We start from the raw sequence: 16,518 nt of genomic DNA on the forward strand, positions 1-16,518 counted from the left end.
ATAAAAGCAGCTGAGTATTGATGGTATTCAGATGGCTAACTCTTGACAGTGCTCGGACCTGGAGTTGGTCCAAAACACCTCGCTGCAGAGATGGCCGCAGGCAGGTGTGGAACACCGTTTGCCAATCTGTGGTTAACATCTTTAAATAAAAGCAAAGCAAAAAGCAAACATCATTTTTTACTTTACATAACCCAGCTAAGGAGCTGGGGTGGAGTGAGGGAAGCACTTTGCAAAACCTGTTTTCTTTAAGCCACATTTCAATCCTCACCATAACAATAGCTTTGGCACTGAAATGACGTTGCAGTGAAACACCAGCGTGCACAATGTCAAAACTTGCAAAAGGAAACCAACAATTGGACATACTAGCTAAAGTTCATTTCAGCGTTAGTCAAGGTTGTATCCAAGGCTCAAAACTATAAGTGTTACTTACTCACACAGAAGAATGCCGTTTTCTAATCCAGAACGAAAATCTTTCTCACCAAAACTTCTGCCCGTCACTTGCTGCAAAAGAGTAGGAGGAAACAGAAGAGTGACATGTATTAGAAGGCATAGTTTATAAGAGCAATGCATAACATTCAGTTAAAGCATCTGCTGCATAGGAAACATCTGAGCTTTACAGGCCTTGCCAAAGGACTAAGTCGTGTCCGTCAACCAGCTTCCTCCTTCCCATTTCATCGATCTATTTAACACATAGAATGAAGTATTTGCTCTGGCCAGTGCAATTACAGATTAAACCAGAGCTGTTTTCTAGAAGTAAAAAACAAAATCTACAACCCCAAACCTACAAAGTAATCTTCAGAGATTTTAAAAATTTTCTTCTATAGGATTTTGAATTTTAGAACTATTTTATTTAGACAAATTATGTATTTTTACTTCTTTTTTTGCACCATGTTAAAAATCTTGTACCGGGTTTGAACTTATGGCCTTTAACTTATCACCTTTATAGAATAAGCAATGGGAATTGGAAGCGCTCGCACGAGTTACAGCCCTTCAGACACACACTGCAATACTCCTGGTCATATTCAATGATATTTCACATCATGAAGTCAACTGTGAGCATGAATAAAAACTCAGTGGAAGCTGAGGCTTAAGCACCTCCTCACAGTCTGCAGCTTGTCAGGGGTGCTTGGACCAGGAGGTACATTCTGCATTATGAGCTCTTAAGACAGACGGTGCTGCTTAGGGATGGACCATCTAGGAACCGTCTAGGAATCCCCATCTCACCGGAGGGTGCCGGATGCTACAAGTGTGACTGAACCCCTCTTTATGACTCACTACCATGTTGACAATGGCTTGCCATTCATCCTCAAATCATTCTCAACAGATGATGTGTTCAGTTAAAAGAATACTTTTTATTACCAACAGCAAATATATAAAAATAGTTGCTATGTTTAGAAAGCACTGAACAGAAACAAAACAAAGTAAAAAAAGCCTGCCTAGTTTTTAATTGTCCTCCAGGAGGTCTTCTCCTCACCCAGCCAAAACATTTACCGGATGCTTATAGAGTTCTCATGGCTCGCATCCAATCTTTCAGCAAGACCCTTGCTCTGGGCGTTGCTTCTACCACAGAGAACAGTGACTTGGGGACACATCTGTCCTTACGTCCCCATTTTCTCCTTACTGTTCCATTCAGATACAAGACCCTTCCCCTCCCAGTTTCCTGTCATAAAGACAGCAATTTATAAAAACTGACAAGTTTGGCACTTTCCCACGGGATTAGTGAATGTACCAGCTTCACAAATGCTGGTTGTAGCTATGCACAGTCTTAGACAGAGAACAACACTTTTTTGGAATTGAAGTGCAAATGCAAAGCCTAAAACCTAATCCCCCACTTAATTATAAACATATTGTTTTTTTCAATGTGAAGGAACTTCTCCCAGCAAACTGGTATGACAGTGTGCAAACTTTAACCCCCCATACTCTGAAAAGACATCAGGTGACAATCATATTTTATGCAAATGCATAAAGTAGAACAAGGCACGATGTTGTCCTCATACCTCAGAAGAAACCAGATGCAATTTGCCAGCAGTAAATGACCTCTAATAATTTAAACTATCTTTAATCATAGTAAATAATCTCTAATCTGGATCTGCTAGGACAGAGGGAAATCATGACAATAAAACCATTAGCATTTGGGATGAATGATAGATGGAGCATATCAAAACTGACTTTTATTTCTTCCACAGAATAAAGTGCAGTATAGAAAGGAGTAGGAAGAGCTATTTCATAACAGCCTGACTCATAGTGGTTTTTTCATCTATGCAGGGGAAAAAAAAAAAAAAAAAAAAAGATAGTAATCTTATTTCACTCCTCAACATCAAATGTTCCAGCTATGAAAGTCAATCTTTTTATGTGTTTGTTGAACATCATCATTCATCAGGTGTATTGGGTCTGGCTGAGATGGAGTTAATTCTCCCCACAGCAGCCCTCATAGTGCTGTGCTGTGTATTGGTAGCTAGCAAACTGTTGGTAACACACCAGTGTTTTGGCTACTACTGAGCAGTGCCAGCACACATCAAGGCTTTCCAACATTTCTTTTTCCCCAGCAGCAGGCTGGGGGTGGGCAAGATCTTGGGAGGGGACACAGCTAGGACAGCTGACCCAAACGGACCAAAGGGATATTCCATACCATATGACGTCATGCTCAGCAGTAAGAAACTGAGAATAGGGGGAGGAACAGGGCGGGGGCATTCGTTGTTTTTTTTTTTACAATGTTTGTCTTCCGGAGTAAGGGGCACGCTTACTGAAGCCCTACTTCCCAGGAAGTGGCCAGACATCGCCTGCTGATGGGAAGTAGAGAATAATCTTTGCTTTTTGCTTTGCTTCCGCACGCGGCTTTTTGCTTTAGCTACATTAAACTGCCTTTATCTTGACCCACGAGTTTGGGATTGTTTTTTCTCCATCTTCCCTTCTCCCCTCCCTGCCTTGCTGAGGAGGCGAGTGATAGAGCGGCTCTGGTGGGCACCTGGCCCCCAGCCAGGGTCAACCCACCACAGTCCTTTTTGGCGCCCAACGTGGGGCACGAGAAAATCGAGATAAGGATAGTAATTGGAAGAGGTAACGGGCAAAACATTGACTGAACGTAACTTGAGAGTGATATAGTGGTGAAGGGACTAGAGGTAGATTTTGTGTGTAGTTTGTCCACTCTTGTTTGGTGTTGTGATAGTGTTGTTTTGATTTTGATGTGGGGAATTCTTTTTCTTTTCCTTTGTTGATGTGATTAGTGTTTGAAGTTTTGTGTTGAATGTATATTTTAATGATAATTCTTAAATATGTGATTCACAGAGGCGAGGGGTGGAATGTGTTGGTTTTGCGTGGCAAGGTTTTGGTAGTGGGGGGGCTACAGGGGTGGCTTCTGTGAGAAGCTGCTAGAAGCTTCCCCTGTGTCTGATAGAGTCAATGCCAGCCGGCTCCAAGACGGACCCGCCGCTGGCCAAGGCCAAGCCAATCAGCGCCTCTGTGATAACATATTTAAGAAAGAGAAAAACAGTTAGAGAGCGCTTTTTGCAGCCAGAGAGAGGAGTGAGAAGATGTAAGAACATCTGCAGACACCAAGGTCAGTGAAGAAGGAGGGGGAGGAGGTGCTCCAGGCGCCGGAGCAAGATTCCCCTGCAGCCCGTGGTGAAGACCATGGTGAAGCAGGCTGTCCCCCTGCAGCCCATGGAGGAAGGATGAGGGGGTGTAGAGATTCCACCTGCAGCCCGTGGAGGACCCCACGCCGGAGCAGGTGGAGACACCTGAAGGAGGCTGTGGCCCCGTGGGAAGCCCGCGCTGGAGCAAGCTCCTGGCAGGACCTGTGGATCCGTGGAGAGAGGAGCCCACGCCAGAGCAGGTTTGCTGACAGGACTTGTGACCCCGTGGGGGACCCACGCTGGAGCAGTTTGCTCCTGAAGGTCTGCACCCCGTGGAGGAGACTTACGTTGGAGAAGGCCGTGAAGGACTGTCTCCCGTGAGAGGGACCCCACGCTGGAGCGGGGGAACAATGAGTCCTCCCCCTGAGGATGAAGAAGCGGCAGAAACACCGTGTGAGGAACTGACCGTAACCCCCACTCCCCGTCCCCCTGTGCCGCTGAGGGGGGCGGAGGTTGAAGCCGGGAGTGAAGTTGAGCCCGGGAAGATGGGAGGGGTGGGGGGAGGTGTTTTAAGATTTTGGTTTTATTTCTCATTCCTCTGCTCTGTTTTGCTTAGTAATAAATAAGATGAATTCCCTCTCTAAGTTCGGTCTGTTTTGCTCGTGATGATAATTAGAGAATGATCTCTCCCTGTCCTTATCTCGACCCGTAAGTTTTCTTTTATTGTACCTTTTCTCCCCTGTCTAATGAAAGAGGGGAGTGATAGAGCGGCTCTGGTGGGCACCTGGCCCTCAGCCAGGGTCAACCCACCACATCAGGGAGCAGTACTGAAATTGTTAACACAATCCAGGTATGAATCCACCTGCCAAAAGCCGTCACCTGCATATCGCTGTCATTACTGCTGATGTAGGAAGGTTTCATACATAATTTCTGGCTGCCCGAATAAAATCATGAAATGCAAATGCACAGCTGGAACAACAATTCATCCAGCGAGAGGTACAACAAGAACTGACAGCAGGTGAGGAAAGACAGGAAGGTCCAGGAACAGTGCATGTCTGTTTGAAAAGGAACTGGAAGTAAATGAGGCATGGAAAGGTTTATGCTTATTCTAGATGATCCAGCTGTAGAGCGGAAACATTAATCAGCTACAAGGCTCCTGATTTAGCCAATTAAAATATAAGAACAGTTCAACAGAGAAAGGCTAGAAACTAAAATTGAGCATGAAGATGACATTATAAATGACAGAGATAAACCCAACAGGGGACTGAGGAGCAAGAAACTGGGTCCACCTTTTCCAGAGGAAGTGAGAGCTCAGTTTCTTGGCCTATGCAGACACATACGCATGTGCGTGCACACGCGTACACGCTGCTCTCTGCGGGAGGCCACTTCGGGCCATACCCTCAAGAACAACTACAGCAGGCCAGCCTCCTGCACGTTGCCAAGATAACCTTTGTTCAGCACACAGAGTGGGACGAGCGAGGATTCAAAGTGACTTCAAGCAAAAGGATTGGCACTTTCATATTTGCTAACAGTCACATGTAGCTAAGTGCATACTAAAGTTTTCCCAAACCTGTGTAAAAAGAAAAGCACGTGCATTAGCCACAGTATCACAAAACGGTTGCATGCATCACAGGTCACGTTATTAATCTAAGCACTAGTCTGTTCCTACTAGCTTTTCTTCTTCCACCTCTGGAAAAAAGCCTCCAGTTTGACTGCTTAATGAAACGCTGAAAAAATTGACGTACAAGGACTAGAGGGTAGCATTTACAATGCTTCTATAGAGCTTTACTGGACAAAATGAAATTGTACATCTGCAGCCAGGTGCAGAAAACTGGAAAATGAGGGAAAAGATCTTTAGCCCATCTTTAGCTTTAATCTACAGAGAACCAGTGTTCAGAACTGAACCTGTAGAAAAACAGTCACAGACAAATGCAAGGTAGTCTGTATCCTGGACTGCTGCCTTTAGGAAAGGAAAAAGAACCAACGAGATGAGAGAACATCGAGAATTAGCCTTTCTTCGCAAGGCCCTCTCTAGACCACCACACTTTCAAGACACAACTCCACCTGCTACCTAGCATCGCCCCCATGTCACCAGTACAGACCGGCACACTTGGGCAGTACAGGAGGGAGCAGGATACATGGGAGTTCCCCATTCACTTCTGCAATGCCAGCACACTGTAATTCTCTGCAGTGCAGGGGTACAAAAGTTAGAACGAAGCACCTTAAAGGAAAAAAAAAATTACTAAAAAAGTCTACCACTTCTTTAATAAGTTCTATAAAGCTGAGAGGAAAAGAGCTGCCTTTCCATATCATACTGTAAATTAAAAATAGAGAACAGAAGCGAAACACAATATAATTTATTTTTGTGCCTCATTTATGTGAGGAGGAGTTGTTTTTTATTCATCATCTGGATGATATTTTCTTCTCTGTAAAAAGCTACTAGCGTCTTCAACCGGGGCAATTATTTGACTGCCGGATGCATTTATCAGTTTCACTGCCACTTAACAACCCAGAAAAGGAACCTAAAATGAATAATAAAATTTTTCCAAAAGGAATATTAGGAGACTAAACCACAGCACACTGACTCTCTATCACAAGCTTATGGCAACAACTTTAATATGCATTTACACATAGTAACACTTCTTATATAGAGTATTGTTGCTGATTAACTCCTTTGTTCTTTGCAGTTACGCATGCCACTAAATTTATGTCATCATCGATGGCTGTCATCCAGGCACTAACCAGTGCCATATTACACAACTCTATTTTCACTAAGCTTCAGTTCACATTGTTTTCCTTGCGTTTTGTATTGCTGCTGGTGCTTCCTGAGATGGAGCTTGCAAAGCCTCTGGTGTCAAAACAGCTTAAGGGCATGAAAAAGAAAAGGTGACAAATTAGTGAGCAGATGCTGGCCTCAGGTGAAATTTATCTCAGCCAACAAGATATAAGTACTTGAATAAACACTAAGTCATCAGGGACAACACTGTGAAAATAGTTAGCTTCATTTTCTGTGTACACATCTGAAAACAGCATGTAAAGCAGTGAACAAAAATACAGACAGGAGAGGTCTTTGTACTCATTACACCTTTTGGAGAGCTTGTGAAGCATGACAGCAAGGAAAGAAAGATTTTCAAAAAGTTTGGTAGGCTGTTCATTTCTTTCTATACGGGTACACTGCATTTCAGTTTTGTACAACCACTGTTTTCCCCTCTATAATTTTTTACTTAAGTGAAAAAAGCCCACCCTGCTACTTAAGCAGAAAAACACACCACTTTTACTTCAGAGAGATGTGAAAGTAAGGCCTAAACTGTAATAATCACAGGTATGTAAACAGAAAGTATTAGATCATTGGCAGGGAACACAAACCACCAAAAGAAGCGTGACAGTTTCCAGGGCATCAGGATTTGGTGCCTCCAGAGTAATGAATTCCTGATTCCCCATATCTGACATATCATTTGAGCTAGTAACATGAATATGCAAGTTAAATTCCTTTTTCATGTAGCATAGACAAGAGATTTCTGAACTAAACAGCACTGACAAATTTAAAGCCAGCTCCACATTTGCAGACCAGAAGTGTACCACATTGCTATGGCAGCGCCATGGGACTTGGAGACCTTTCACTGGCTCCTGGTTCTGCCACGTCCTCCACATGCAATGCTCTGCTCTGTCTGCAAAAGTGGACCCGGTGTATCATCTAGGCATGAGCTCCCTCTCTCTTACTCCACAGCAGAGGGATTTAAATTGTTAAAATCATAGCAATATAAATCCGTCTTGAATTACAAATATTAGGAAGCTAGTTGATTTAGTACAAACTTGAAGACTGCATGAACGGAGCTTCCCAAGAGAAACAAGCACTGGTCTAGGTGTACCTATCTTCCAGAAAAGCTGAATGATGACAAGCACTCTGCACAAAGCTTTCCAAGGCATCACAGTAGTGAGGTAATTTACTACTAAAATCAATAAAAGGGTGAATAACTTAAATATCTTTAGTGGGTATTTCTACTCTCAAGGACAAAACCAGCATGAGCTCAGAATGACTAATATAGCCAGCGACGAACCACCTGAAATTATGTAGTATGGCACTTGAAAATTTAAAGAATGCACGGGAGGAAGTGGGGAGATTTCACACTTGGGGAGCAAGATTAATCTGCAAAGAAAGCACCTAACATTTATTTTTAGATCTTCCACTTCCTAGTCACTTAAGTTTAACTGCAATTTGCAAAGTTAACTAGCTATGCTGAAGTCCCCTTTGTCCTTTTCCTCTGACTATTCACCCTTGTACTATTCTTTAAAGAGCCAGGGAGTTGACTTGCTCTTTTTCACACTTGATAGGAACTCATCTTTTTTCTAGCAACAACAGAATAAAATAGAGGATAGCATATCCTCCTCCATTTGCTTTAATTTTCCATCCGTCACACTCTCAGTTGGGTTAGCTGACAGTTTGGTGTCAACACATAGCATGGGAGAACCATACCCACCAACACAAACATACTCCCAACGCCTTTGGTGGACCCAATTTTAAGTCCTCACCAAATGAATGATTTCTTTGCTATAGGATGCCGGTGAGTGCCTTTTCTTTTCCACGAAGGGAGAGACAACTAAAAAAAACACAACAGCTGATTCTTTCCAACTCCTTGCATAGTTTAGTGAGGAAATGAGACTATGAATGGACACATGCATTTATATTTAATGTGTAGACTAAAAGAACAGACAGGTTCAGTCAGTACTCCATTTAGGAAACATGACAAAAGAAACACAGAAAGAAGAGTAAACCAAATGCACTAGATACAGACTTCCACCCCAGGCCCCAGTCATCCCTGTTCTTCCTATTAAACAAGAATTTGCCAAGAGGAAGACAACAGAGCTCCATTTACAAGACAAACCACAAGCCAACTCTGAACTGCTACAGAGCAGCACTGCTCTGTTGACTCAGGCCTTGAGTTTAGCAAGTCTTTGACAACACCCCCTCACCACTTCCGTATACACCAACAGAGAGAAGAGCTCAGTCTCTGAGCATCTGCACTACAATTCTGCCTGCTGAAAGGGTAAGACACGATGAGAGAAGACAACTACAAGCAAACGAGGCTTATTGCTGCTGATAAAGCACTGGCATTGCTATAGTCCTCCTTTTCCCATCAACATACCACCGCCATCAGCAGCTATTACCTATCTAAGGCTTTAAAGCTAAGTCTGGGAAGGTTTTGTCCTTACTAATCCTGCTCGTCACCAGAGCTTTCCACACTGAAATTCTGCATTGCTAACAGTAGTATTATACACACAGGGTTGCCATACGTTGTTTGGATTTATGATCTTGTGGAGCCGTGCACATTTCTGCCAGGACATCTGGTAGTATAATCCCACTTGGCTGGCAAGCTGCTAAGGAGTGTTAAAGTTTCATGATAGAGTAAGATCAGGCTTCTTTTTCATCTCCTCTCCCTAATGCTGTTTGTATACATTCCCAGGTGCATTGCCAAACGTTGCAGCCTTCCCTTTGGGGTGGGGTGGGGCAGAAAACATTTCATTCAAGGTTGAATATTTTGGAGAAAAGAGCAAAGAGCAGCAAGGGAGAATTTAAAAGCAACTTCCATCAGCCTTTTCTCCTGGCTGCAGCTCAAGTCCTGAAAGCTTCACCTAGCAGCAGGTCATCTGTTACATCACATTTGTATTTGACAGTCAGTAAATTGCTATTGCATCATTGTTTTATGGGTAACCAACTACTTATCTGTACTTCAAGCAGTATTATCAAAATTAGATACCAGATGACAGACATGACAGAACACCCTAAGATACCTGGTCTTGATCAGTGGTTCAATTTAGGGTTCTTTTTATTGCTAAAACAGAAAAAAAAGAAGAAAAAAAATAAGGTCTCTATGAGGAAAACTCATTTCCTGTACTGCGGGATCCATCATGTCTTTGTTAGTTTTAATGTGACTTAAAGAAGGGGGAGTTGTAGGCTCCTGCCATAGATTTACCAATCAAGTATTCATCCTTCTTGACTGCGGAGAAGGAGGAATGAAGCATTATTTCAGGAAAATAACTTGGATTTGATGGGAGCTACATCTTACCATAATGATACATTCTTTAGTTCTGTACTCTTTTCCGTAAAAACAAGACCCCATGCAGGCAGTCAGAGGAGCAGAGATCAGGATTAGCATGTACGATGTGGAGCCAACAAGTACAACACACCAGAAGACAAGAGGGCAGAACGCACCTCCTTGATCCGAGGCCCTTGTTTAATCTAGTCCTGGCTGTCTGGAGAGCCTGGCCTCACTCCTCTACGCCGTCTCAGGAAAGCTCCCTGTTCAGCTACCCCTTCTACTACTGCACAACATATCCTACCTAGTTCAGGGCGAACCAGTACTTAATGGTAGTTCCTGCACCTTTGAAGGGAAGAGGAGCAGATGACTAATAATTACTAGCTATCATGAACACCTTTTCCCAAGGTCTTATTTTCATACCCAACCAGGCTAAGCAAGCAGTCTGCTCATTGAAAAATGAAAGGCTGATTAAAGTTATTATGAATTTTCCAACTTCTGTAGTGTGATTCCCTGGGGCTTGCCACAGATAGACAGGCATCTGCACTACCTTCTATTGTCCCTCTTAGTTGCATGCAGGAAAAAAAGTGTGTACAATAGGAAACTACTCTCAAAAGCAGTAGCTATTGATTTAGCCCTTATTATTTCCCTGATGTGATCCTTCTCGAAGCTGGAATCAGTGCTGATGAAGAAAGAGATAACTCAAGCTCTGGCTACTGAACTCAGAGTAGCTGTCAGACCAATACATGTCAGCCTCACATTTTATTACCAAGCCAAAGTTTTTTTAGCAAAGGCCAGGAGAAATTTTTTCCTTTGCCTCAGGTTGATTACACCAGCAACTATCCAGCAAAACAGGAAACTGGGTTACTGGCCATCGCTAAAAGAGCAAAGAATTAGAACAGACATTGTTTTATCCCTTAACTCCTCTTTCTAGTTGCAGTATCCCACGGTCTTGAAAAACCGCTCCTCCAAAGTATACGCTACATTGCATCATCTACATGTTGAAACTGAAGCATCTGCTAATAAACTCCTCTATTTTCTCTCCTCCAGCTTTAGAAAGCTTAGACAGTCCTGAATCAGAAGTGTTTAAAGCTCTGTCAACTAATTACAGCTGCAGAGGCAGAGCAAAACACAAGCAGCAGACTCCTCATTGAGCCCAACGTCTTGTCTCACCCTAAAAGCAATGAAGAGATCAACAGCTCTGTAGGAGATGATGGGATCGCTGCAGTATCTAGATTTGTTAATCCCCACTTCACACTGCTCTAACCTATTTTACATTACCACCGCATCTGTGTTTTACAAGACCACTGCGCTACTTCTTGGACGAGCAAATTTTTGACACCATCACATTGCTTTTTGCCAGGAATGTGCATCTTGGCAGATGGCTTTAAAACTGCACACATTTAAAGCTGGACTGAGACAAGCATACAGACATACGAGAAGCTCCAAGTTAGAGAGGCCCAACACTAGAAGCACTTCAACTTGTCATTAACCACTATCAGAGAGACTACCAAAGCTCAGTAATTACTGAGCTTTTGCAACAACAAATGTCTGCTAGGAGGCACCAGCTTCTCTTTTTGGAGAAATTAGGTGTTCACTTGAGCAAACCATTACTGAATTTAACCAACCATTTAAAGATGACACTTAATGTCTTTAGGTCTCAGTGGAGCCTCTGAAGTGCCAATGATGAGCATCACTAGGCACCATTCTACCTTAAAGCTTTTGAATTTAATGTCATCAAGTCATTTCAAGACAAGTCCATATGTAAAGTGTCCCATTTACAGTCTGTACAATTTGAATATATATATGTGTGTGTATATATATAAAGTATAGCTCAGCAAGGCATTTTAAGCCCTGGTTCTCCAGACAATAAGCCTGGAAGCCCAGAGTAAAGCAAGCAGGAAACTGTCTATGGGCAATAAGTCACTTCATACAGACACCACTGAAAAGCATAGCTCTATCTACTGTCAGTATAACTCTGCAAAACTTTACTCCTTTCAAATAAAAGGGAAAGAGGAAAAAAACCCAACACTTCTGACAGCAATATCTGAGCTCCTTGGATGTTCCCTCCAAACTCTGGATTGTCACTTGGCACATTCTCCAGCAGGAACAGAGCTGCATGCCACAGCTTTGCAGTCACTTGCAAACAAACCGCAGAACTACCAGCTTCTAAACAGGAAAAAAAAAAAGTGCATTTCAAAAATCATGGAATGAAGAAAAATGATCCACTTTCCTACAGAAAGAAGGCTAACCTTAATTCAGTCATACACTTCGAGGTCTTCATTAGTAACTCTTTGGAAGTCGATCTATTTTGTTCCTGCCTCTATAGAGACAGAGTTAAGGAAAAACATTCACACTCTGAATGCTTTTCCAGCTAAGCCAGTTTTTAAACACCATTTGGCCACCAAGCAAGGGTGGAGTTATATTCATAGTGCTGTCAGGGAGCAGCAAGGGCCATCTGCTCCCTAAGGGCAGGCAAGCCAGGAGCCAAGGGTGGCCCCAGCACAGGCTGTATTCTCACTGATGGGGGACAGTCGCACACAGCGCGAACTCAAAGGTAACGCCAGGTGTTGGTAACCATGTCCATCCAGGGCATCAGACATGGCAAGTGATGAACTGGGCCCGGGGTCTGTCCAGGTAATCTTGTCAGGAACAAAAGGAGATGGGGCCAGAGATGGGACTGGAAGCAAGGCTACAATTTAGGTCCAAAGTTCATCCAGGAGCCTGGACCAAAGACAAGGAATGGACACAACCTACAGCATATGTACAAGAGGTCCATCCAGGAGACAAGGCACCTACAACATTATGCAGCACACCAGCAGTGACGACTCCGGCAGCACCAGCTCCGAAGCCATGACAAACCTGACTAAGGAGCAAGAAACAGAATGAGCAACCAGAAGGCTTGTACTGCAAATGCCATCTCTGCCGCCAGATACTCCAGACCTTCAGATAGCAACAGAAATGATAATACCCCTGCAATCCACAGCAATTACTGGTACTCAGAGACACTCTGATTCACTTTACTCATCTTACGGCAATGGAAAGAACCCTTTGTTCTCCCCTCACATCTTGCATGAGAACTGGAGAAGATGACACATCCACAAAGAGAATGCTGCCATAATGGAAGAAATAAAAAGAAATAGGAAGGTATGGTGAAATAGAACAACCATTTATCTCCAAATTATGATGACATTACAAGCAGAATAGAAAGTCTACTGCAGCCTCTACTAGAATAAATTGGTTTTCTGTTCTCCTCCACTCTGCTCCATGCCTCGAGTGTCCCAAGCCCTGAAGGAGAGGCAATAGCCCTGCAGAAGGAAATGATGGTTGCCATTACTGCTCCAGACCAGAGAAACACTTAAGAATAGCTAGAACTAACTGATGTTTTAGAGCAATTGGACATGATATAGTGGTACATTTGAATGCCTGTACATTGAAAAGAAGAAAACCTTCTGTAAGATTTCAAATCACAGCATACTCTTGAAAAAGCACTTCTCAGAGCAGCCATCACCTTAGATAAAACTAAGAAAAAGAATCTCCTGGGTTTTTTTCCCCCTTCTGCAATATTTATTTCTCTCCCCTCCTCCTCCCAACCTCCCAAAATGACATTTTGCCTCAACTGAAGAATGTTTAGACCTATCTTTCAGCAGATTGCTCCCACAAGACCTAGCAATCTTGCAGTGCATAATGAGTACTAGAGTTGAATGCCATTTTTCATTCATCCTGTTTAGCTGGAATAGGGCAGTTACATATAGGTACAGATAGAGTTTTCTACTAAATGGAATTCATAAATCAGTATTGTCATCCCTTGCAATGATAAACATGCCACTTACAGATCCAGAGCATCAAATCAAGCCCTATTTACAAAGTTGTCCCTGAGACAAAAAACCGGCAATGTTACACAGGGTCGGTTGTTGCTATTTTCTCCCCTGCTGCTGCAGATACAGGGAGTCTTTGTTTGAAGGACATTGAGAACAGAGCGAGAAAGGGAGGAGGATTGATGATGCTTACAACAATAACAAACACTGCTCTTTTCTATTGCTAGAGCACCTGCTGCCTCCATCAGTTCAGGCTCATCCATTATGCAGCACGCCAGCAGCGATGGATCCAGAAGCACCACCAGCTCTGAAGCCACGGCAGACCTGCCCAAGGAGCAAGGCACAGAACAAGCAACCTCTCGTTATCAAATCGATGAGCTGCACTAGCACTTATTCTCTTCCTGTTTATTGCTGGGTGAAACAAATATTAGGAACAATTAGATTAAGCATTTGGTTCAGATACAGACAGAAGGAGAAAAAGAAATTTGCCTTCAACACAATTTGTCAGTTTAGCCTTGTAGTAAATAAATTCCTGAAGAGAGAAGAAAACCCGACAACTATTTTAATTGCTGTTACTTTTATTTTTACTGTTAGTGGAAACCATGTAAGGTCTAAAATGGATTGAAAGGAATGTAATTATTTCACTGTAATGCTTTACTAGTGGAAAAGGAGCCTATTAAAAACATGCTTAACATTTCCAATCTAAACAATAAGAACTGCAAGTTTCAAAACATTTGCTACATTTCTACAATTCCAAGAAATCTTTGGAGTTGGCCACTTCCCTGGCAGAATCAGACCTGTCCCATGAACATTTTCATGCTTCCCTCACGCTACCAATGCGGAGTAGCTCACTCATGCCAACAGGGAAACTCAAACACAGGACTTTTAACATCAAAAAGTATATTTAAATAGTATCAGCGTTGGATTGCAAAGCACTATTCAAAATTAGGTGATTAATTCACAACTTTCAGCTGTCAAAATGAGAGGAAAAAGCATGATTGATTGAAGTTCTTTATTAGCACATTAGTTTTCCATGATGCGCCTCCTGATGCTCATGTACACTGAGTGACCTTCTTCAAATCTGAAATAAATAAATAAATAAATAATCCAGAGATCTTGAAGCTATTCATTAATTAATCATACAACTATATAAAAAGGGAAATAAAGTTTAATTACTTTTCTAAATAAGTTGTTTTCAAATTTCACATATTATTCAAATAGTAGATTAAATGAAAGGCAAATAAATATCATCAACAACTTTCCCCATTTGTATTAAAAAGGACATGGGTATTGGCAATTTTATGTGGCACTCAACAGTAATACCGTACTTCCAGCCATGGAAGAGCATTACTGTTTTACAAGCAGGAAAATGAACCAGAACTGTCAGAACAGGAATACCTGCCTAATCTACAAGCAAAATTATAGACAACATGAAAAAAAAAACCAAACCCCAAACAAACACCAAAACCACCACACCACAAAAAAATCCCACTGCAACATACCACCACCACCCTCAACAAAAAAACACTACAACATACTTAAATAATAGATACTCTGTGTATCAGCCAACGTTTTTTTGACAGCACCACACAACATTCTTTTCAGAATTCACTTATAGGAAATTGTATTTCTTTTCCCTTGTTTTTTAATGTGAAAAGGTATTGATTGGCATGACAGCAGGAGCTTTGTTGCTAAGTTCACATGCTCATGTAGTTTTTCAATCCTGACAGTCTCCAAGTGCACCAAAGCCATATTAAAACCTAGGATTATAATGCCTGTGATGTTTTAAAAGTGAAAGCTCAGGAAGAACCCAAAGCTTCTTTCTCTCTAGCTAAAATTAAAAGTGTCTCTTGCAATCAGCTAACTCTAATAGGTACAAATTCTAAACCCCTTGTGCTAAATATTGCCCAGCTTAGGCTGGAAGAAGCAGTCACCTACAGCAAGCTACCAGGAGCAGCTCTCTGATAACAACCTGTCGTCTGGAATCAAGGGCAAGTGTTTAAGACTTCCACGAGACAGGAAAAAAAACACAAAAAGGCAACAGACACAGGTTTATTTGCTACAAAAGCATCAGTTGACACCTTGCTGAAATTTGGACGGTTTCATCATAACAGTCAATCCAGTTTCTGAATATGTGTCCTCACTTTTCACTCCATGGCTAGGGGCAGACTGCTCAGCAGAATAAGAAAAGGTTTATATGGAGTTGGAGAGGCCACTGGAAAACCAATGTTATTTTGCCAAGACTGATCTGCTGATACATTTGCAACCACCACCTGATTTAGCTGTGCCAGTTAATCTGCCTTAAAGCTAATTTTTCTTCTGGTATCAATCCTACAATTGCTGGTTTTGTACATGACGAGAGGCACCAGGTATCCGAATATGAGCTGGCTCTTTTTAGCCAAAACAGGAATACCAGCACACTCTCCAACCATCTGTTTTTACCATACACTGCAAAGGTTGGCCAAATAACTTTAAGTTCAGTGCTTCTGTAGCATTTTGCACACTTTGCACTCTGACTCCACACTTTAAAGAACTGCTAGAAATTTTTTCCCAATTAGCTTGAAGTGATAGTTGCTTATACTGAGTACTCTCTACTTTTCAAAACAGCAGTGAATTTTTACCCCTCAGCAATAAAAGGAGATCTTTTTCCTCAATCACGCAACACCAGCAGGTACAAATGTTTACTATGACAAACACTTATGTTGGAACAAAGAAATCAAATAAAGGGATGTAAAAAGAGAGAAAGTTAATCCTCCTGCTGCTGCAACTCATGGTGAGTGGTAGAGGCAAAGGGGCAGGAGGAAGAGGACAAGCAGTGCTAGATGCCTGATTGCACAGGATTGCATCCCATAAATTTTGTGCGTATCACTTTCAGATGAAGCCTGTGCATGAATTTTTTCTGCTTTCTCAAAGTTTGACTTGGGTAAAAATGAGAGAAGACACATGAGGATAAAAATGAAGTTGCAGACAGAAAGTACTTTAGCCATTAGGAGCTACATGTAAGTCCTTTTGATGCAGGTTAACTCCTACAGAAAAGCACAGCTTCTGTCTCCAAAAATTTCAAAACCCATGTTCGTTCAGACTCCAGAAACA

The 16,518-nt window shown here is 42.2% G+C and overlaps 1 protein-coding gene across 6 annotated transcripts in view; it reads right to left on the bottom strand.

The window, feature by feature from the left end:
* The window catches only part of LIMCH1 (LIM and calponin homology domains 1), a 183,184-nt gene that overhangs the window by 115,619 nt on the left and 51,047 nt on the right, over window positions 1-16,518 (bottom strand). For all 6 annotated transcript variants that reach the window (XM_075752247.1, XM_075752246.1, XM_075752243.1 and 3 more), the window contains exon 2: window positions 431-501. In XM_075752247.1, the coding sequence (XP_075608362.1) occupies window positions 431-501 (71 nt within the window). The remainder of the gene's footprint in view (window positions 1-430; window positions 502-16,518) is intronic.

This window comes from Balearica regulorum, chromosome 4 (assembly GCF_011004875.1).
Source record: "Balearica regulorum gibbericeps isolate bBalReg1 chromosome 4, bBalReg1.pri, whole genome shotgun sequence".
NCBI classification, from domain to species: domain Eukaryota; kingdom Metazoa; phylum Chordata; class Aves; order Gruiformes; family Gruidae; genus Balearica; species Balearica regulorum.